This window comes from Ochotona curzoniae, unplaced genomic scaffold (genome assembly GCF_017591425.1).
Source record: "Ochotona curzoniae isolate NIBS_2020 unplaced genomic scaffold, NIBS_Ocur_1.0 contig_2318, whole genome shotgun sequence".
In the NCBI taxonomy this organism is placed as follows: domain Eukaryota; kingdom Metazoa; phylum Chordata; class Mammalia; order Lagomorpha; family Ochotonidae; genus Ochotona; species Ochotona curzoniae.
Window position 1 is genome coordinate 5,781,779 of NW_024465419.1, and position 24,245 is coordinate 5,806,023.

A 24,245-nucleotide genomic window follows, 5' to 3' on the forward strand; every position below is an offset into this window, starting at 1 on the left:
CCTAGGCAACTTTACCTTCAATTTTCCTTAAACCCTGTGCTAAATGTCTCTTGGGTATTATCTATTATCTTGAATCAACCTTTGATGTAAGTAATTTTGTCATTGTTCAGATCTTATTCACACGTTCTATTGATTGCCTTCTGCATTTCTGAGCTCCTAGGAGGTGGGTTGTATTGCTAAATAGGACATATAACATCCTTGCCCTTGATTAAATTGCCTTCTAGTAGAGAAGATAAACAGTAAAGCCAGCAAAGAAGCATTTTTCATGACTTGTGTTATCTATTGAGAATATTTAAAAATACATCTATCTGAGCAAGAACAGGGGAAGGTGAACTTTAAGAATGCCAGGATGGGAATATGTGCAATAGACAGGATCGGGAAGGATTCTTAGAGCAAATAACCTTTGGGTAAAGACTTGAGGAGAGAAAGTAGCCCCATTTGCTTTGAGAGGCTTCCTACACACAGAGGTTCAGCCATTACAAACTCCCTAGTGGGGCATGTGTTTGGTCTGTTTGGAAGAAAGCTGAAGCAAATACACAGGGCCTTGAAGATCTGCAGACGTATTTGGAGCCTGTTCTTTGTGATGGGCTTTTCTTCTAAGTGAGAAATTGAGGGTTTTAAATAAACAGTGTACCACTAAAATGATACTTTTTTTTTAATGATCACTCTGACTTCTATATCTTTTGCATTCTTTTAAAAATTATTTTTAGGAAAAGATGTTGATTTAAATGGCAAATAAGAGAGAAAGATGGAGACAGAAAGACAGACAGAGACAGTCATAAAGACAGTATCTTCCATGTATTGGTTCACTGCTTAGATGGCTGCAAATGCCAAGGCTGGAATAGGTTGAAACCTGCAGCCGAGAACTTTGGCATTGTCTCCCACATGTTTGGCTGGGACCCAAGTACTAGGGCTCTCTTCCATTCCCTTGATGGATGATGTGACAGGAAAGCGGGTGGGAATCAGAGCACTCCTGCACTCCAATCAGCTCAGGTGCTGGAGTGACAAGCAGCACTACACCACAGTATAGAATCTATCATTGTTGAATTGACAAAACTGTGAACATCTGTGTTATACACCATGATGTCTTGATATATGTGTAACTGTTGAAATGAATAAATCAAACCTATTAATACATGCACTATTGTCCCTATTTATTTCTTCTTTCTCGTAGTGATGTGAAACCTACTCAGCTAGGAAGGTTCAGCCTACAGCATCCTGTGGCCTGACAACAGGAGGACCAGGGAAGTCACTGTGGGAGTTTGTTAGCTAGCTACTAGGCCAGAGAGCGGTAATACAGGTTTTAAATGAAAGTACACTCTGGGTCTGCTGTGAAACTACCCATTAGAATGGAAGCATTGGAGACAGAAGTCATAGATGTTTTTCGAGATTCTTGGCTAAATCACTAGAAGGAATTCTTATCAGCTGAGGTGGCAGAGACTATAGGTAAAAGGGCTGTTGAGCAATATTTAAATGCAGTTTTTCCATTGTTTTCCTGAGATAGCTACTGAACAGCCTTTGGACAAGCAGGATGAATGGTGGGGAGAAGTCTGTAAGAAGAGATGAGAGCTGGTCACTGTGTCCAGGGTATTCAGTGAGGGCCTGGTTGTGGCGGTGGATGAACCCACCATCTTTAAGTTGTGCTTTTGATATTACCCATTCCTTTTGGTCCTCTGCAGAGTCTCCCTCAATTTGCTACAACACATCTTTGCTTATTTGCCATCTTTATGTGTTTGAAGATCTGCAGTAGCTCTTTTACTTTCATCTTCCTTCTCTTATTCTCACCGATTTTCCAATCCTCGGTTCACATTACTGTTTTCAGTATTTGTAAAATGAAAGTGTCAATAGTAATCCAAATTTTCTAACTCTTGTAATGTATCATGCTTGCTTTAAGGTGAAGTTCAAGCTTTCTTAGCACCAGGGAAATGTTCCAGAGATCCCCACTTGACTCAATCTTGGCATCACCCCCAAGTCCCCACACTGCTGTCTAACTCATGCACTTACTGTTCTGGGAAAGAGTTGTTGTGTATTTGCAGTCTTCTATTTTACACACATACTTGTCTTCTCATTTCATGAACTTATTTTTAGACTTAGGTAAGAACAGTTTGACTAGAATCTGTTCTCTCTGTACTGCTATTGTTTATCTTTAAATCTGATGTTGCTACTTTGTGCTATCTCAATGTTCCTTGTATAGCATTATCATAATACAGATCCTACTAGACTGTGGTTATTGATTTCTTGTCCCTTACCTCTTTCCTGACTCTACATTCTGAGAAGGTCAAGTATCTTGTCTTACACTTCCTAGGCACTCCATTAAGTGCTTTTTAATGTTTGAGGATACTGAGAGATCACAGAGGAGGAAAGCTAATCCTGATGTGAGCAGTCACCAAGACTTTAATGGAAAAAAGAGTCCTTTGAATTGATCATAAGTGAGTGAGAAAACACTTTGAGCATCAGATGTTATGGAACAAACTAGAGGAGGCTGAAATTAGCATTCTTAGATGGAGGGGTATTATACTCCTCCAACTAAGGGAGGAGGGTTGCCAGAAATGTTTGAAAAGCTTTGAATTTTTACCAGACGACTTTACTGATCATTGTTTAAGGGGATGGTAAAATAAATATCTTTTTTTTTGAAAAAAATTATCACTCAATATGATTTGAATAAAAAGAAAAGGATGCCTCTGAATGGACATTTTATGGTTTTTAGGCAGAGAATATAAGTTGAAATGAAAGTGTGAAAAACTTTCTTATGCTCAGACTAGATCTAAACTGTCTTGAAAATATGACTTTACCATAAATATTCTAATTTGGGTTTGGAATATTTTCTGAGGATTGAAACTTGTACAATATGATTTTTATTCTTTACTCATTAAAAATATGATAACGTCTTTCCATTCCCATTGACTCCAGCATAGCCTGGCAGTAAGAAACTAGACTTTTCTCTTGAATCTGGTGAAATATGATAATTCAGTTATTCAGTTCATTTTTCCTTTAAAATCATTTAAGATAATTTAGCATGGTCTGAAGTAAAAATCTCCACTCAGATGCTTAATTAATTCTTAAACTCTGGCAGGTCATTTTTGGTTAATATTTTGCAGTGAAGCTCTGGAATGGGTATTTGTTCTCATCCGACTTATCTGGGAAGTTGGAATAATAAAGATGCCTCTGGTGCATAATAATCCTCCTGTGAGTATAGACACAGAGTAGTGCAGACTTCAGCTCAGCAGTCACAGGAGGGCTCCTTCCTGAGGTCACCTTCACGTGCAGGGTTGCTGAGCCCTGATTGTCTTCAATGTCCTCTTAAATGTCTGCTTCATGTTCCAATTCTCTTAGCTTATTTTGCACGTGCAGTCAGAGATAGAGACACACAGACGCACACACCTGGTCCAACTTCAGTTTTCGAGAGCACTCCTTATTTTCCATATGATTTTAGAACTTTTGAGGAAATCAAAAGCAGTTACTCTTTAAAAAAAGGCTGGGAATATCGAACTTACATTTTTTGTTGATTGCGCAGTTAGATACAGATAAATATAGTGTTCTTCTCCAGTCTTTGCTTTGCATGAGAGTGGGGTTGCCAAGGTGATGGCTTGGCACAGTGGATTTGTTTTTATGTGGCTCAGTGAGTTCATGCTGAAAGCTAAATCAATATCAGCAACTTCTCACCCTGAGAATCATTTTCACTCTATTATTTTTGTTGTCATTCTCTGGCCCCACATTTTAGCTCTGCACCTTTTAACAAGGTTGGGAAGATTTTCATTCTCGTTTTGGTGGCCTCATACCATGGGGGTGGTTTTGTAGGTAAAAATTTACTTAGGACGGAGCTGTCAAGCATGTCACTGCACCCAGAGATCTGTAATTCTAACATAATTAAGTGGAAGGAGGTGGAGTCTTTAAGAAAGCCTGGGCAGGATTTGCTGGATTTCCTCTATGTTTCTGGTGTCCGTTAGGTTTTAGAAGATATGATTAACCATGCAGTGATTTGGATCTCACAAAAGTTAGGCTCGTGTCCAAGTCTGGCATAGTTTTTCCCCAAGGAAATGTATTTTCTCATGGAGTGTTGGCCAATAATAAATCAGAAAGTTTTTTTTCAATTAGGATTCATAACTACTTTTCTTATTTTATTCTGCTTCAGCCTGCTTTCTGTTACTACACTGAATACCACTGACTGGGTAGTTTATAAAGACTAATTCAGCTTACTGATCTGAGGGACGTGAGGTTCAGAAGGCTGCAGCCCTTTCTGCTGGTGGGGGCTCTGCAGAGCCTAAGGCAGTGCAGGGCATCACATGGAGAGACAGAATGTCTTGTTGTGAAGCTTTCCTCCTTTTCTTAAAAAGTCACAGTTCAATCAAAGCAAAGCCCTAAATTTTGCTCTTATTTAACTATTTCTATCTCTTAATGTTCTCACCACAGAATACTGTAGTTGAATTTCTATTTCTACCTTCTGAATGCCTTCACAACAGATATAGTTTCTACATGAACTTTGGTGGGGATTTTTCTTACTGCGGCAAATACCGTAGAAGACACTAAGAATCTCATTCATTATCTCAGCCTTGTACTTGAAAAGATGATGTGCATGCAAAAATATCGACTGGGCACTCATTTGCTCAATGAGCTAACAAATTCTGCAAGTTTAATGTGTCAGTCTTTATGCTAGGAAATCATATGGGATATGGAAATTAGCTTAAACTGCATATGATTTCTGTCCTCATAAATGCTTGATACTAGTAAAGGAAGATAAAAAAGATAATATAATCACACAAATAATAGAAGATTTTAAAAATATAGTATTAACAGCCTGTAAAGGATGGCATAGCAAGAAGTTTACAAAAGACTTCCCAAAGCAAAGATCATAAATGAAATTCAAAGATAGGAAAAGGATTCACTGTGCAGTTTGAGGTGGAAAAGATTACCCAGCTAAGAAGGAAATAAAGCTAAGTGGATGGCAAGTGGAAGACTCGGGGTGGGGAGGAAATGCTAGAACTGAAATGAGAGAGCAAAACAGGAACAGAGGAGGCTGAAGAAGCAAGAGCAGGCAATTAAAAAGATTAACTAATTAATTAATTAAAGATTAATCTTATATATATCTTACATATAAGATTAAAGATTAATTTTAAATATATCTTATATATAAGATTAAAGATTAATCTTAAAAGGTTAAAGATCTATCTATCTATCTAGTTATCTATCTATCTATCTATCATGTACATATACCACAAAAATCTAAAGCCAAGGAAGATTCTGACGGAATACTTCTATAGGGATGAGGGTCAATGGATATGGATAGGTTTGTTCTGGAATGGTGGATGGAAGGAGAAATGATCAATGAACAGATATTTGGGAAATAAAATCAGATTATTTTGACTCGGATACGACCCGAGGAATGAGGGAGAAGCAGGTGCCAATGCTAGTCTTTTATTTGTATAAAAGGATGTATGATCATTCAAAAAACATAGATCACAAGGACAGAGAGAAAGCTGGAATAGTATGGACTGGATTTCAGACATGTTGTCACATATAGCCTTTTGCATATCAGAGACTGAAAAGTCATTGGATGTACAGGTTAACTTCTTAGTGATAAGCCTGCGTTGAAGATCCTCTGCGTAGGAGAAGGAATTTAGGACCTGGTGTGAAAAACATCACCTAGAAAGGCTGTGTATGAATCAACCTGGAATGACAACGCTGATGATTTTCTGCTTTCTTTGGATGTAGAGATAGTTGCTGATCCATTTATGTCTCAACTTTTGAAGCAATTTAAGTAGATTTAAAATCCTTTAAAGTGATCATCCACATTTATCTACCTGTGATAGGCGTCCAAAAATGTCAGTGTTATCTACTGCTTCATAAAAAATAAGGTTGTAAGAGAGGAAGAATATGCTATATCACCAAGGTTCAGAAAGCAGTGGAAATCAAAGCTTTCTTTGACATTGTCAAGGCCATCACATAAATCAAACAAACCTAACTTAAGAAGTGTTACTGCTTTGAGTTGGTTTGAAATAAAAAAAAAATTAAAATTTCAAGAAGTTTGACATAATACTTACGCTGCCTGTGCTATAAACCAACAGACTTGCTGGGTTGTCTTATTTACCAGAAAGAGCAAAATCTATTTTTGTTTGTTTTCCACATTCATTAGTAGTGAATTCAAGTACCAGTTGCTCATCCTACTGATTGAAGACCTGCAGGAGGGTTCCCATGGGTGAGTTTGGAATTGAGTAGATTTATTCTAAGGAATCAGTGCTGGAATGAAAACACCACTGAGATTTGTGATCACTAGGCTTCAGGGGCGCATTCTAGAATTTTTCAGATAGTTACTAAATGTAACGTGCTACCTATAAAAGATGTAAAGGTGAAAATCAATACCCATCAATACCTTAGTTATGATGGCAATGCAAATCATAAATTCAACTTGTGAAGAAATACACCTATAGGAGCTCTTCTGTTGGATCAACTCTTGTATGCTATTTTAATCTTAAAATTGGCTTTTAGGTTTCTAGGCTAAGGACAGCAGTTCCCATCTCTACGGAAACATCTTCCTTCTGGTTCTAGGAACTCAGGGACCTGTGTAGACTGTGGAGACTGTACCTTTGACAGATGATGGCCCAAGGCTCGTGCCAATTGAAAATGTTTAAGCTATCTGCAATTATTCTTTAGAAGGAAAATATAAGTATCAAAGAATTGTAAAACTTACAGAAGGAGGAATAAGCAGGTACCTGGGTCATTTTTAATGCAGTTGGATAAATCACCGACTTGGCTTGTGTCTGTTTTTTTCAACGGGCTTTTTCTGTTCTGTGTTTGGAGTGCGATGCTCTCTTCCAGTTAAAAGCTCCATGCCTTCAAAAGAAGAAAGGTATTGAAATGAGCAAACGGAGGGGTGGCTTCCTGCACTAAGAGCATGGGTTTTTGCAGAGTCGGGACTTGTATTTACCATTGATTTGGTTGCTTTACTTCCCGTTGTGAAGCACACAGTAGCCTTTGCTCTTGGGGTGTCTAACTCAGTTGAGTTGCAGTAGGTTGTCTTTTCTTTATATGCTCTGCATATCAGCTGAGCAGGTGAGCAGCTGTGTTCTTCACCACTAGAGAAACTGTAGGCGCAGGTGTTAAGAGATGCATCTATCAAAACTAAAATCTCTGTAGAGGCATTTATAAGTTGGATGAAGAATGAACGATTTAATCTCTCTTTGCCACATTTTCTTAATTAAATGATGGGAGTATTTATACAATCGATCAGTTCTGAGGATGAAAGATGAAAAATTAATGGAAATCATGTAAAAATAATAAATGTATGCTTTTTCATATTAAACTTGAAGTTCTCATCAACAACTATTCTCATTCATTGTAAAATGCTACTTATAGTCTCTGATACTGAGCTTTATAAAACATGCAGAGCATGGAATCCAATAGCATGAATACTTTATTTCATCTAGGAAGAGCTTACACTGGACAACTTTGCCACAGTCACTGATGCTTCTGTCTGTCATCTTTCCAAAGTCTTCTCAAGCTTCCTCCTCTATAACTTCCTAAGCTTTTCCAGGCTCTACTTCATCACTTCATTCTTTGGAAAGCCAAGTATAAATGTTAATATGGAAAAAAAGTTAATGGGGGCTTTGAGGGGTGGTGTGTTTGTGTGTGTAACTTCAAATGACCAGGGGGAATTGTTCTTTTCAATTACAAATGCTATTATCCCAGTGTTATCACTTTGGCTTGATCAAGACCGCTAACATGGATACCAATTTTCCAACAGAGGGAGGGCACAGCACTGACTGTTGGCTACAACTCAGGCAGCTTGAACTGACTGTTCTTTTTCAACAACATTCTTTTCATTTTACCAGTATTATGATTAGTATGCTTTCTACAATTATGATCTAGTCAGTTAGAAGCCTGGGAATGAAGTAAACATGTTCATTTTCCTTAGCTATTTTAATTTTATTCTTTCAGAAACATTTCTAATTGTGGTTAACTGCATGTATTTTATTGAAACATACAAAATGTGAAGCATCTTTAATTTGAATATTCTTTAAGTGAAGTGATATAACTTCACATTGACAAAGCCCTTTTTACTATGTCCTGTAACATCGACATAATGTCCTCTGCCCCACTCAGTGGTAAACTTCATTTGCTTTTTCCTTATTTCGGGCGCTTTCTACAATAAGTCTGTGTGTTCTCCCAACTGTGGCTACTGAATTCATGGAGATGATTTGAAAAGAAGTGTTACGAAGTCTGGTGCAAGATATATCTTAAAGTTTTTATAGAGAAAGAAGCTGCCTTATCTGTGGCTCCTACTGTTTATTACATAAAGATTTGCTTTACAGAGGTCTGCTCAGCCCTGTGCTTTGAAAGCATGAGTCTTCATTTCATCTTTGGTTTTCTGAAAGAAATGCAAACCCTTCTGGCTTCGGTTGAACTCCTTGAAGATGAGGATTCCCAGAGTGGAAGCTTTGGAAAAATCCCATGAATCAATCTCCTAGAGGAAGGGTGAAATGGTCTCATCATTAAGGGTTCAATGTAAGACATATTAGTCCTCATCCATTTCCAACATTATAACTAGTTAATTTCAGATATTCATCGTGTTCCATCAAACATGTACTTTCTTACACCTTCTAAACAGGAGCATTCTTGTAAACAAATATGTTGCCATTTGTGTCTCTTCTAGTGCCTTCAATTTACATTTATTCTTGCTTCACCAACTTTCAGTGCTCAAATGAGTAAAAGAATCATTTCACCAGCAACTTAGCACCTCCTTACTCAAGATCTCTCCTTGAGAAAAGGGGAAGCATCATGTTCCTATTTGAACCCCTTTTGGGATTCCATTTGGAATCAAAATTATGAAGCCCCAACAAAATCTAAAATATCTGAGTTTCCAATTTCTGAATTTAATGATTTAAGTTTGCAGCAAGTGACATTCACCATTTCAGATGAAACTTTTGATAATTCTTAAATAGTCTGTGTGTTTCTCTAGCACAGGCGATAACCAGTTTGATTTTTTTTTTTCCCTTTCAGGTATATTCATTTCAACAATCTAGAAGCACTACATCCAGAGGCCTTTGAAGACCTTCCGAAATCACAGCCACTGTAAGTGTTGACCCTTCATTTGTCCTTGTGTGTGTGTGTGTGTGTGTGTGTGTGTGTATTCACCGTTTGTATAGTATATTGGACTGTTTTGGATATCAGGGCACTTTTCTGTTCACTTAGGAAGTGGAGTAAACCCATAATAATCTGTAATTTGAAATCCATGGAGAAAATATTAACAACCAAGTTAAAAAGAGGGTAACAGAAAGGCAAAAGAGATGAACACAGATGAATTCTAATCACTTGGAATGCTTGATAGAATCCGGCATAGTTGGGCAGAAATATACCTTATTACCTAGAAATCTCACTTCTTGTTCCATTCTTTAAGACTTGAATATGTCCCATAAAACACAATTCCCCAATTCATATGCCAATGGCATTCCTATTGGTGGAGAGAGGGGGTGTCTTTGGGAAGCAATTAGAGTCAACAATGCTTTAAGGATGTAACTCTCTAACTGGTTTTTGTAAGAGGAGCATTTTATTACTATGAAGTGAGCACATTTCATGTATTCCACAATGCAGAATTAGGAGCATGGTTCTGCTTCCAACTCTACCCTCCCTCTTGTCTGCATCCACCTCCCACCCTCTTCTTTCCTTAGTTTTATTCTTTTTAAGACATTTTGACAATGGCATACTTTCATTTCAGCTTGCAATCACAAGCTTAACACTCAACTGGGTAGAGATTTCAACAAACAACACCCAAGTACAAAAACACCCTCCTATTTCTTAAGTGTGTAGACACCAGCTGTAAAAAAAAAATCAGATTTCAAGATGTCAATCTCACTCATATAGAATATATTTGCTATATATATTCCATGTATGTTACCATGGAAAAAAGGAAAATAAGATATTTTGGGGATAGGAGAGGCTGGCTTATTTCACCAAGCAGAATGGTTTCCAGTTACATCCTTTTTGTTGTAAAAGACAGCGTTTTTCTATTTTTATGGATGAATAATATTCCATAGTGAATTTATACTACATTTTCTTTATCTACTAATGTGCTGATTGATTCTGTATCTAATATAGTATGTATTGAGCTGTAATAAAGATGACTGTGTATGTATCTCCAATCCTGATTTCTGTTTGGGTTAATTCTTTGGAGTGGAATGATTGGGTCGTGTGGAAGATTTGTTTGAAATGTTGAAAAGTCACCAAACTATCCTCCATAATGATTATACTTACATTCCCAATAAAGGTGAATTAGGGTACATTTCCCCCACATTCTTGTCCGCATTTATTGTCTTTTTCATTTTCAGGTTATATTCACTCTAACCAGGGTGAATTGATACCTTGCTGTAGATTTAACTTACATTTCCCAGATGCTTAGAGATCCTTTTTCCATAATTTGATTGGCTTGCAAAAAATCAGTTGACTACAGATGTGTGGGTTAATTTCTGTGGCATCTGTTCTGTTCCTTTGATGTCCATGCCTCTTTCTCTGCCAGTACTAGGATGTTTTGATTAAAATGGCCCAGCAGTGCATCTTGAAGTCTGATATTGTGATGCCATCAGCTTTGTTTCTGTTGATTGAATTAGCTATACAGAATCTTTTGAGTTTCCATCTGAATTGCCACATTATACACTCCACCACGATAAGATGCAGTAAGAGGACACTGACATAATGCCAAGTAGATGACACTGCCTTGCACTTAAACTACCTGACCTCTAGAGCCATGAGCCAGAAAAGCGTAAGTTCTTTATTGCTGATTTGGTCTTGCTTATATGAGCAAATGGACTAAGGAGCATAAACAACAACAATAATAACAAATAAATAAAATAAAACAAAAAACCCTCTGTTCTTGGGCTTTTTCAGAAACATTATTTTTTTCTGATAGATACATAGTTGGAAGTGACCCAAATCTCCAACAAGAAAATAGAAAAATAACCCTACCATTTAATAAAAAATAGAATACTACACAATAGCACAAAAATCATAAACATTTTAAAATATCCACATACTATAGTCAGTGTAGTTATATTTGATTTTGATAAGAAATTCAAAAGCAGATAGCATAAGTATATGCAGCATTTGGAAAGTGAATGATGGCTACACTGGGAATGGCAGGTGAGAGCTTCTGCTATCCTGGCAGTTTTGTTTTGCTTTTCCTGGACAGTTATTGCATGGTTGTGTTCACCAGTGGGAAGGCAGCATTCACTATCTATATGATGCATAATTTCCCTGATAAATGTAGTATTTCAATAAAGTTTTGCTGGATACACAATGACAGGAATATTGGATGAAGATACTTCAGTTCCCCTAATACTGCCTTTTATGTTTATTGTGTCTTTGGATAAATCTACATCATTGTGTTTTTCCTGAAAAGACTGAAAATGCAAGCTTACATAGACTTAATCAGAACTCTACTTTCCTTCCCTCTACTCTAGCCCAACACTGCTTTCCCCACCCTCAATTCTGAATTAGAAATTTTAAAGTTCAAAATTTGATGACCTTAATGAACTAAATATGGATCAGTAAAGAAGAAAGATAAGATGATTAGTTTACTTTCCCATACAGTTTCTTCAATCCATTGACACATAGAAGCACAGGAATGGTAATGCATAATATTATGAGTTTATTTTTGTTTTTATTTTGTTTCTGCTGGGGGCACATGATGGTGGGCAGGGAGCAGGTTGTTGGAGCACCCTGTCTGTTCTGACATGTGTGAGCAGGGAGCCCTTCAAAGACCGCCATGGTTTATGACATGTACTACAGTGGAGGTGTATGGCCATAATGACTATTTACTTCCAGAAAACGGGGGCATTGCTTTAACATAGAGAAATATTTTCTTGATGATTCAGAGCTACTTTTTCTTACACTGCGAATGATGGCAGTGGCCATAGGGACACGCAAGCCCCCTTATAGTTCCAGCAGGAAAGTGCAAGTCTCCGTGGTTGTGGCCAAGGTTGTACAATGTCATGTTCTAATTCTTGGCAGGTGCATGTAATCAGCTGAGAGCACTAAAACTGGACAGGGATATAATTGCACAGAAGTGGAGTCAAGTCCCTCAGCAAATCTAGGACACACTGGACAGGGAGTTGTGCGGCAGAAGTAGGAGTGCGTGAGCAGTCACTGACTCCTGAGTCAAGGAAGGCTTGGAAAGACAGCTGTGGTGATGCAGTGAGGGCCGTAGTTTGTGACTGGCAGGTACTGTCCTGGCGTTGGGTGAGGGAATGAAGGGGGATGTCTCCAACTCCTCATGGGAATGTGCCTTGGCTTCTATCATGGGGGTGGCAGGATCTACCCCACTTCGCTTGAGACAACCAGCTTATGCAGTACATGTGTGGTACATGTAGTACATCTGCCCCCTAAGGCAGGTAGATTCTGATAGAAACTCCTTTGTTAAGATGACCTCACAATGCTGCACCCTCGCCTTCTATGGGTTGGGAAGACAATATATGTCCCTCCCCTGGAACCAAGCTACCATATATTATGACAGCTTCCCTTGTTGATTTTCAAAGCCCATATATATATGCAGATCCCACTGTAGCTAGGATTTCTGACATACAGGGTCTTTGAAGACAGGGTTGGTTGACACTCTCCCACTCACCATTTCCCTTGCAATGGTGGAAGCCCAAAACCTACCATGAGGCCAAGATCACAACTGACTGTGCATTTGGTTCTCTTATTTTGCCATCTCAGTTTTCTCTGGCCTGTTGGGCCACTGTGCTCTCTTTGCTGAACTCTAGTGTACTTCAACAGGTTCTCACCTCAAAATGTATATATTTACTTGCTATTTTGGTTCGTGGAATTTATGTGGGCACCTTTTTGGAACCATCTTGGCTATCAGAATTTGTGGTCGCCAGGACGGATACTTCACAAGTTCTTTCAATCTCAAGACTCAAGTCCATTTTAGCTCTGAATGTTTCTTTTGAATTATTTATTTGAGTAATTCCTCTCCTCGCCACTTCATTTTTTCTGTTCCCTTTTTTAAAGCATGTCTTTAAGTTTTCTTTTTTAATATCTACTCTCTGGTAATTTTGCATTATAATCTGGTCAAATTCTTAATACTATTTTACTTACTAAGAATTATATCTAGCTTCATATTTAACCCTGTCTCCCAGCATCTCAATCTTATTTTAGTTACATATTCAAATATCTCACTTGCCTTGAATATGTCTGTTTTTAACAAAATATTTTCTCTCTGATTGGAGATTTTGATTGGAAACTTGATGGGAAATGGCAGATATATATTTCTAAAATATAGAGGGATAAAATCTTTGTCTTTAGACCCAATTGCACACAAAATGTAGTACATTTTAAAAAGTATCATTTGTTTTCATCTCTTTAAAGAAGAAGATAAAATGTCTATATACACAAAAATATCTATGTGTAAGACTGTTCTGCTCACTCAAGCAATGAGCCCAATACAGGGCAGGCGGCTCTGCACCTTTCTCTGCTATGTGAACAGAAACCTGGATATGGAAATTCTGATGCTGTAATCCAGGTCAATTTTTCTCCAATAGATAAGGCTTACCTTGAAAGATGACAAACTTATTGCTTTGCTCGTCAAAGAAATCTATGTACATTTGGTAGATTCACATGAGTTGAAATGTACAAGCTAATTTATAACTTGCTGTTCAGGTAGAAAACTGAAGTAGTATCAAACATTACAGAATCTGTGCTTTTTGGCTAATAATTATTTGGTGGTGTTGAAGAACATTACAACTTTGCCGTTTTCACTAGAGCCATTTGCACATTTTGTGTTGGGGAGAAGATAAGCATCCTTGGTGAATCCAGTTTCTCTTGATTGTTACACTGACATTATCTAGCAATAGTTTATATTCTGCATACCCCCTGTTGTCTCATTAATGATTCCATCCTCAGCATTGAACAGAAAGCTACCTAAAGAGGAAGAAAACTCTTGGTATTCTATGTCTAGGAAGGGTATGCATGGTTCCTTGCCATCATGGTTCAGTAATCCATGAAGTGTTGAATACGGGTGTAGGGTCAGTGAGACTGGGCAAGGCTGTCTTGGCTCAGCTACATGTCACCAGAGCCCAGCCCTGCTCAGGAAGGTTGTTCCAGGAGCAGCAACTGAGCAGAGAGTCTTCTCTATTTCCCAGAACCCCACTGGATTTTCACAGAATTTTCACGAAACAGCAACTTAAACCTCAGAAACCAAAATTGGCTTTCTTTCTTCAGAGCCATAAACCCATTTTTAAATTGCTCCCCCCTTTTGATAGTATGCATATTTCTGACAGGAAAAGATAAAAACATTTTTTTTAACAAAATTCCATGCAGAAGATCTTGCTAAAATATTTTTGGACCAAGCATCTTTGAAAAGATATCAGTAACAAATAAACATATCAATGTTTCAATCCAGAAAGACATGCTTTTTAAATTGTTGTGGGAATTATATAGTGATTATATAGATAATTATAAAAAATATCATAAAGAATTTTTTGTTTTGAACTTTAGGAAAGTTGAAAAGAAGGGGACAAAGGGATCTATAGGTGTATACATTTGTACATTTGTGAAATAGTACTGTTTAACAATAGTGTGGTTTTATATATTTATGCTTTTAAAGATTTATTATTAGAAAGGCAGAGTTACAAGAAGAGCGGAGAATAAGTGGATGTGTGTGTTTGTGCATGTGAAAGAGAGAGAAAGAGAGAGACAGAGAGAGAGTTCTTCCATCCTCTGGCTCACATGCTAAACAGCCACAGAAACCAGGACTGGGGCAGGCTGACACCAGGATTCTGAACTCGGTCCACGTTTACCATCTGGGCAGGTACCAAAGCGCTTGAGCTCTCTTCTGCTGCTTTTTCAGGGAGCTGAACTGGACGCAAAGTTGCCAAGACTGAAGCTGGCATCCATATGGAATGCCAGTGATATGTAGCACCTTAAGATGCTACAACAAAATGTAGGCCCCCAGTAGTACAAGTTCAGTGTTGCCACTTAGTATTCCAGAAGCTAGATACTGATAATCATTATTATAATGCTTTCATTTTATAAATGAAAAGATGAGGTTTAGAACAATTTAATCTGTTTGAAATTAAACATCTGTAGAAACAGTGAAATAGTAAAAATGACCTGGTTTGAGACCATCCTAAAAATGCTATGAAGTAAGTGCTGAAATACTATTAGGATAGTTTATCTTCATTTACAAATGATTAAGAAAAGCAATTCAACAATGATTTTCAAATGTTTACATACCATGTTTCAAAATTCTGTGATTATTGAAATACTTTATTTTTCTCCTGATTGATTTGGTTTGTTAATTAGTTTGGGTCTGCTTGTTTTGGAAAATAAATGATAATTTTCAAATCCAGTTATTTATATAATTTCAGGCCTTTTAGATACATTTATGATATGAACACATCTGTTTTTTTAAATCATTGTTATCATGTTGAACCTCACTGTAAACTAATGGAATATGCTCACAGTCTAGCAAAAACAAATCAGGTCCCAATTGTTTGAAATCCATGGTTTTCCATGTTCAACTGCAATATGCTACAAACTATTTATCATAAAATTCTGTTCCAGTGTTCCTTGGCATAAAGCAATTGCACTGCCATTAGGCCTGTGGGTACTACGACTTAATGTGACACCTGTTTGTACATTATCAATGAAAAAAGTATTCAGTAATGCTTAACTGTGGTAAGTAAACTCTATTAGTGAGGGCTGTGATGGGAGGTAGTTTGGCTCCTGTGAGGGTGCATTGCTCTATGGGAAAGAGATTGGGCATAGCTATAAACAGGCAAGAGCAAGCAGGGCAAAAATAAATTTACAGGCAAGGAGCAGAGCATGGTTAGTGGGTGGAAAATGATCAAGAGGAAACATCAAGAATCAGGGAGATTCGGGCCCGGCACGGTGGCGCAAGTGGTTAAGTCCTCGCCTTGCACGCCCGGGATCCCATATGGGCGCCGGTTCTAATCCCGGCAGCCCCGCTTCCCTTCCAGCTCCCTGCCTGTGGCCTGGGAAAGCAGTCGAGGACGGCCCAAGGCTTTGGGAACCTGCACCCGCGTGGGAGACCCAGAAGAGGCTCCTGGCTTCGGATCGGCATAGTATCGGCCCGTTGCGCTCACTTGGGGAGTGAATCATCGGACGGAAGATCTTCCTCTCTGTCTCTCCTCTTTGTATATCCGCCTTTCCAATGAAAAAAATAATAAAAATAAATCTTTAAAAAAAAAAAAAAGAATCAGGGAGATTCAGGCCTTTTCACTGAACACGGTCCATGAAGATCAGACAATTACCAGCTCCCTTACCTGGGGGTGGCAAGAGAGGAGAAATTCCATTAGATTCTGAGGATAGGAACTCTGACTCAACTGACTTTACAAAAGTTTTACTCAAACTACACGTTTCAGAGAAGACATGAAATCCAAAAGTCAGATTAATTTTGGAACAGATCTTGGGGATTGAGCAGAGGTGGATTGTTGTTGACATGGTATAATGCCTCCCAACACAATTTCTACTCTGGTCATTCTTTTTGAATTTGCAGCAGGCAAGCATCCATTGTATACCTACACTGCCATAAAATGCTTAAATAGCAGAATGTTGGACTTGTGACTGTGGCTGAAAGACTATGCTACTATAACGATAAGGAGGAACACGGTATGGGGGAACTAGAGAAGGTGGAGGAGGAAATCCCTGTGCCTGTGGAACTGTATCATGAGAAACAAAAATAATGCCAAAAGAATGACTTTAGAAAATTGAAACAGGAAAGATCTAGCAAAAACACACATCTTTCCAGATGTATGTGTGTAAAAAAATTTTTTTTTTTCTCTGAACCGTGACAAGAACGTTTTTTCTTTCAGATAATTTTCACCAGTTTTTATTTGGAGCCGTTTTATTGTGTAGACCATATTTACATATTTGGATAATTACACAAAGCACCAATGCTGTTAATGGCCTTAGCAGAGGCTCATGCTAATATTTGCCAGTAAGACAAGTTTAAAGACTGGCAGGTACAACATTATCACATAAGTGTCAATATAAAGTTGTGTGATAAAGGAAGCTGGATATTTTTAGCACGATGGGCATGATAATTTATATGCTTGGTGGCTGTGGTGCTGATTAAGCTGTAATTAAAATTCTCCTCATCCCATTGGAGTTTTTAATAGAAGCTTCCTCTAACAATTGGCAGAGTCATTTTGGAGACATCTTGCTGGTGACTCAGAGCACCTGCATACAGGCTATTTCATTCTTCAGTTCAACTTTGAAAGTGGACCAAAACACCATTTAATTCTTGATCTGTATTTATTTGAAGAGGAAGAGAAATCTAACTTCGGGCTAATTCCACAAACACATGTGTTGGTTGAGAATGGACTTGGTCAAAGTAGGAGACTCAATCTACAGCTCCCACTGACTGGCAGCAACTGAATTTCAAGAATCATTGCTGCTGCCCCCTAGAATCATCTGGTGGTCTTCTGGCTTACTCAAGCCACTTTATTTAAACCCCAAGTTGGTAAAATAATTACAAGAAAAAAAAACACACAACACTGCCTAGAAAACAGGGCTGCTAATCTATGACTTAGCTTTGACATGGGGGAATGAATCAGAGTAGAACTTACAAAGTGACTGGTTGTAACTGATTGGGAACATTTTGTAAGAGATATAAGTTGCTTACTTAGGTCCATTTCCTTGAATCTGCAGGAAGATTATGTGCAGATTAAAATTTATTAGTTATTTTTCTGTTTTTTTTATCTTTTCTATTTTCATGTGCTTCTGGTTGAAATGTGCACTCAGAGAATATAGTGTGCAGGCCATCTGTAGCTAGTGATTTTCCAGTCCTAATACTTCTGGTTCTAAGGAGAGGAGGTGATATGGCCATGGCAGCATCCAGGAAGCCATAGTAATGTTGGATCGGCTGGGTGAACAGGCAGGAAAGACAAAGCATGAGCTAGGTCCCCTCTGCCCCTCACCAGCACTGGAGCCCCAGAAATACACTTTTTATCATTAGCTATGGGCATTAGCTGAGGATCAAGATATGAGAGGTACCAGATGAATGGTTGGTGAGTTGGCAACATAAAAAAATGAATGGTTGGTAATCAGAAAAATAACCAAATAGGGGCATCATTAAGCCAAACAAAGGATGGCTACTAGGCTGAATTATGAGAGTTCCTGGTGAAAAGCAGATGCCCAGCTTCCTTCATGCTAACTGGTGGGCACTGGGTGGGGAACCTACACAGCTGCCTTTTGTTTTGGAACACACTTTTGCTACCACTGTTCTGCTGCTGTGTGCCTAGACATGAACAAGAGATTGTTAAGATGAACCAAAACAGTGGACAATGTAAATTCATGTTCACTGAATACCTGGAAATAAGGCTTGAAATGGTTGTACTTAAAGGGTTGCAGATAAACAAGGGACATTTCTGTTATCCCTTCCTCATTTTTCTAAGTCTGTGCTCCCTACTTGCTTGGGAACACTCACAGCAGACACACGTGGTGGTGTCTCACAGTCTTCTTTGGGGGAAGTGTCCTTTGAGTTTGAACTCACAGATGCCCTGGCTGATGGCTGTTTTCTTCTTCTTCACTTTCTCCTTTCTTTTGGCATGATGTTCGTAATTCTTGTCAGAAATGATCATATTACAGCCATTTGGAGATAACAGACCCTTCTATGTCACTTTTTAAAAAAAGATTCAATTTATTTTCATTGGAAAAGCAGATTTACAGATGGAAGGAAGTAAGAGAGAAAGATCTTCCATCTACTGGTTCACTCCCCAGATGGGTGCAATAGCTGGATCTGAGACAACCTGAAGCTTGGAGCCTGAAGCCAGGAGCTTCTTCCAGGACTCCCACATGGGTGCAGGGTCCCTAGGCTTTGGGCCGTCCTCCACTGCTTTCCCATGTCCTAAGCAGAAAGCTGGACATGAAATGGAACAGTTGGGGCAGTAACTAGCTCTCTTATGGGATCCTAGTTCTTGCAAGGGGAGGATTAGCTATTTGAGCCATCACACCAGGCCCCCAAATCACATTTTAAACTATATATTGGGAGTGCAAATTGCTGATAGATTTGGCAACAGGATCACAAGATTCTTCATAGTTATACTAGAGTGTTACTTTCCAAATGTAAAGGAATTACCCATTGGTAAGTCAAAATAGATGTGCCACAGTTGTTTTATTTATGTTTTTCATTCCAACTGTGGATAAATATCTGAACTAAAGTTGACAGTGAAATTAAGAAAAAAATAAGTTTTGTGTCATGTTATTATAAGAAAACACAAGCACGAGGACCTGGCAGGACCTGGGGGCCTTTCTTTGCAAGGCCTAGGAGTGAGCCATGACAGCCTCTGGAAGTGGCACATGCACTGCGGGTTCCGAGCCTGTGAAGGAATTTCCATCAAGCAGCCTAATTTTTACCTAAGCCAGAGGAATGTCATCATGATAGGGAAATGATGACTTAACATTTTAATTATCATGACTTCTTTTTCTAAAAGTATACCAGAAATTGAACTCTTAAAAGGATTAAATCTCTACGTGGTTTTTTTCAGGAACTTTTTGGGGACCTTCTCATACACTCTGAAAAGTTTTTAAAATTATAGATGTTTTAGTTGATTGAAGTCACATACAGCATTCCTTATTACAATAAGGTGCTCAGCAATATAACCCTCTTTCCTGTCAAATATGTTCAGAGTACCCTTTTATCTCTGGAGTTTTCTTGCATGCAGTGTGACCCAATTACCACCGCAGGCAGACAGACTTGTGACTGCTTCTCACCCAGGGCTCTGTTTTTAACCCTCAGGAGAGATAAAAGGAATCAGTAATGATTTTTTTTTGCTCTTTTGCAATGCAGACGTTTTGAAAAAGAGAGCATTATAAGCCATCAGTCGCAATTATATTTGGTGAGAAAAAAAAATGCTAGAAAAGATGAGAGGGATCAGTGACTACCTGTATACCTAAATGAGCAAGTTCAGCAAGGAGGCTGGAGGCTTCCTGTTAGCATCTGAAGGTGACCATTCAAGGCATTACATTTTAACCAAGCCTGCTCCCATGGTCAGCCTGTATCCTGATGGCAAGTTGCAAAGGCTGGGAAGGTGTGTCCTGCAGGATCGTAGGAGGAAAGGGCCAATGGCCTGGACTGTCTGCATGGATCAGGCACTGGTGCCTTCACAAGCCTCCCGTGAGCTGTTGCGCCTCTATCATTCCTTTAAAGTCCTCTCTATGAAAAAAGTTAAAATACCACAACTAAATCACAAGGACTGTTCGTTAATGGAAAACACGGGTATTTCACTACTGGCGGTTTTAGTTCCTAGTTTACTGTTAAGCAAAAATGTGCTCATTTTATGTCATGCTAATTATTTATAACCACTTTTCATGTTGTAAAATGACTTTTAAACTATATTAATATGGAAATGTATTCTCTCTGTTCTAGATAGGCGTGACTAAGTAATTCGTGAAAACTTAATTGTTAAGATCGGTGAAGAGAAATCCCGCCGTCAAAATGTGAAGGGTGGAGGGGCATTAGAGAAAACATTTCCACTCTAATTAATTAATCTAGCAATTAATAGACACTCAACAGTTGCGATTCTTGCCTGCTTATGTAGGCGTCTGCACTCCAACGCTCTCGTTTGTGACTGCGATGTGCTACGGCTGAGGGAACTACTGCAAGGTTATGCTCAACTTGGCCAGTCGCAGGCGAGTGCCACCTGTGAACATCCAGCAAGACTCCAGGGGCGCTCGGTTGCCTCCATCCCGTGGAGGAGTTCAGCTGTGGTACGTGATGTTCTCTGTGAGTATCAAAAGGGAATGCCGTTAATCTGTTCTCTTTCTGTGAAGATCTATTACAGGAAGCTGCGTATGGAAGAGGATCTAAAGGGATTCAGTCAGAAATGAACCCAACCTCCATTCTCTATTTTTTGGGGGGGGAGTGTTTGCAGAAGCAAGGACGCGCCTTGCATATCATGTAATTCAATCTTTGCAGTTTCAGAAAAGAAATACTAAAAGAAGTTGGTTTTCTTTCATTTTCTTGATTTAGACTTCAGGAGGTAGTGTCCAGAATGAAGTTCTCCATACTTATAATTCACTGTCACTTAGTGTTAGTCATCAACAATTTTGATTTTTCGATGGCAGATTGATTACTAATACCAACTGCATTTTAAAATCCCTGAATAAATCCGTTACATTTTGTTTTTTAAAGATTTATTTATTTATTGGAAAACCAGAGTAACAGAGAAAGGCAGAGAGAAAGATAAATGTTTTATCCATGAATTTAGTTCCTAAACATCTTACATGAGACTTGGTCAGGTAAGAACGACAAGCCAAGAATGTCCTTGGCGTCTGCCACACAGCTGCAGGGATCTGGATCTGAAGTGGAGCAGCTGGGACTCAAACCTGCACTTGCAAGGGGTGGAGGCAGCAGCTTTCCCAGCTATGCTACAACGCTGGCCTGCTTGGCTTGTTTATCCATGTACAGTAAGAAAATGAATATTACTAGAGTATTAAAAATCAGTCTTAATATCTAAATGTTTAAACAATACAAAAGTCTGATTTAATGAGAGAAACTCATTTGATGACCTTAAGTTACTTACTGTGGCTTTTGGGGATATTACTTTATTTGGAGTTTCTAATGAAAATAAAACATATACCTCCGCATATATATTCAAATTGAATTAATTAAATTAAATTAAATTAAATAATTGAACACATATGTGTGCACACATGCTTGTGGATGTGTGTGGTCATTCAACTTCTTACAAATTCACTTAGATGATTTCGAAGGGAATAAATGTGCTTTTTAATGCCTGCAGTCGGCAAGGCATTTAAAAATGTCTTTAAACAAATGATTGGATAAAACTGTATTAAAATAATTCATTTAAATTCAAACTGAGAAGAAAACTGCTTGTTCTTCATTTTCAAGTGTCTCAAACTTGTCTGTGTGGTTCCCATCTTCATTACCAACTTGTAGCTCAGACAAAACTAAATTTTCCCTGCACAATATAAGTCTTTTCATTTTTACTCTTAATTTAATAATTTACTTACTTTTTTGAGATGTTTTCATTTTACATTATAGTCAAAGACATAAAGGAAGTACTACATAAGTTCATTAAATAAAATGTAAAAATATTATAGTCCAACAATGAAATAGGCAATGGTTGTAAACAATAATCAAATTAAAACTGTTTGATCTCACTCATAAATTTAAATTTAAATAGTCAAAATTGTTCAAACTCTAATAGTAGGGAATTTCTATCGATTTGTTTGGTAAAGATTTAAAATAAAGTTTGGTGAAAGACTGTACTATATAGGGGCTCGGTATCATGTCTCCATGGCTAAACCTTCATCTTGCCAGCGCCAGGATCCCATATGGGTGCTGGTTCATGTCTCAACTGCTCCACTTCCCATCCACCTCCCTGCTTATGGCCTGGGAAAGCAGTAATGGATGGTGCAAAGACTTCTGACACTCCACCCACATGAGAGACCCAGAAGTAGCTCCTGTCTCCTTGCTTTGGATTAGCTTATCTCGAGCCAGTGTGGTCATTTGGGGAGTGGATGGGGAGTGAACCAGTGGACAGATCTTTCTCTCTGTCCCTAACTCTCTTCATAAATCTGATCTGGCTTTCCAACTAGAATGGATAAATCTTTTTTTTTTTTAATGTACTGTATATGTCTTAACTCATGTCCTGGCTTTCTTCACGTGCCGAGCAGAAGGAATTCCCAAACCTAGGATTTCCTGGATACATAACAAGTAATTGCTAGGCATGTGCATGCACTGCCATAGTCCGGTTTCTGATTTCAGCCATGTCTTTTCAAACTTTATCCCTATGGAGAAGAAATGACTATGAGGATTTTGAGATAATTATGTGTTTTTCTTTCTATCCAGAAGACTTTTTAAAAACAATTATGTTTCTGTACTTCACTGTTTCTCAAAGTGACTCAAATAAGTTTAGGAAGAAACATTATATTGGTTAGCAAATTAATTTTGTTTCTGCATTAAATCTGATGAACTCATCCATGCAAATTTAGATATAAAATGACATTTCATATTTAACATTGCAACTTTCCTATAGTAAAAAGTATTAGATAAAGTCAGTGAATTCATCATCAAGAATGTGGAAGATTATTTACCCTTGATTTATTTTATTTTTATTGCACTCTTTATTACAGATTATCTGCAAGTCTTAGAGTGTATAAAATAATTATAACCGATTATGAAAAAGTTAAAAATTATATGAAAGGGATGGAGAGGCAATGTGTAATAAATGTGCTGTTTGCCTATTATATGTCAGAAATAGTACTTGAGTAATTATATTATTGAAAACTAGCATGATTTTAATGTATCTCTTCCACTCTTACACAGCATTTACTTAATTTTCTTCTGTACTGTGAATAATCAATTCTGATTTTTTGTGCTCATCTTTGTGACACATCCGAGATATTACAGTTTTTTATACTTTATGCATATAATTTGGATTTCTAATTTTAACTGAAAATTCAGCTATGCTTGTATAAAAAGGCTTCTAATTCTTGCAGAAAATTAATAAGTGCAAGTTAAAAATAGCTTGAATAGATGGCAATCATGAATACTATTAAATTTGGAATCTAGTCCAGGAGAAATGCTTCCATTGAGAGAAGACTCCAATTTGTTTGCATTCAATTTGTTCAATTTGTTCAATGGCACCTGAAGACAAGAGACTGCTGTGATTACATTTTAAATCTAGCTAGTCTTCTTATGCTTACTTTGGAAATGATGTGTTCAAGATTGCTAAGGTACTGATTGGTACTTAGAAAGGGTTATGTTCATGTGAAAGAAAATGAGCAAATGAAAAAATGAAGGGACCAAATGAAGGAAAGGTAATGTATAGGCAGAAGTATCTGTTAAAATAATAACGATTTCAATCCAGTGTTTTAGTATGGTGGGTTATGTAACTGCCTGAGATATTTATATCTCATATGGACACTGATTTAAATACTAGCTGCTCCGCTTGCAATAAAGCTCCCTGCTGATGCGTTTGAGAAAGCAGCAGAGAATGGTCCAAGTGTTGTAGCCATTTGGGGGGGTGAACCAATGAATAGATGATCTTTCTTTCTCTCTCCCTCTCTCTCTCTCTCACTGTGTCTGCTTTTTAAATAAAGTATAAACCAAAGTTTTAAAGAAAAATTGAAAATGAAAGAGAAGAGGTTATGATAAATGTGTAACAAGGACAAATATCCTTAACTTACTGACGATTTTCAGTAGGTATTATCAGAAGATAATACAAACTTTGAAAATGGGTAGGATATAGAATAAAGTATGACAGATA

General features: G+C 37.9%; 1 protein-coding gene across 1 annotated transcript in view; it reads left to right on the plus strand.

The window, feature by feature from the left end:
- PXDNL (peroxidasin like) overlaps positions 1 to 24,245 on the plus strand; it is a 372,636-nt gene that overhangs the window by 229,560 nt on the left and 118,831 nt on the right. Inside the window, 4 exon segments of the mRNA XM_040972689.1 lie at positions 8,995 to 9,066; positions 20,550 to 20,695; positions 20,698 to 20,718; positions 22,573 to 22,690. Coding sequence (XP_040828623.1) covers positions 8,995 to 9,066; positions 20,550 to 20,695; positions 20,698 to 20,718; positions 22,573 to 22,690 — 357 coding nt within the window.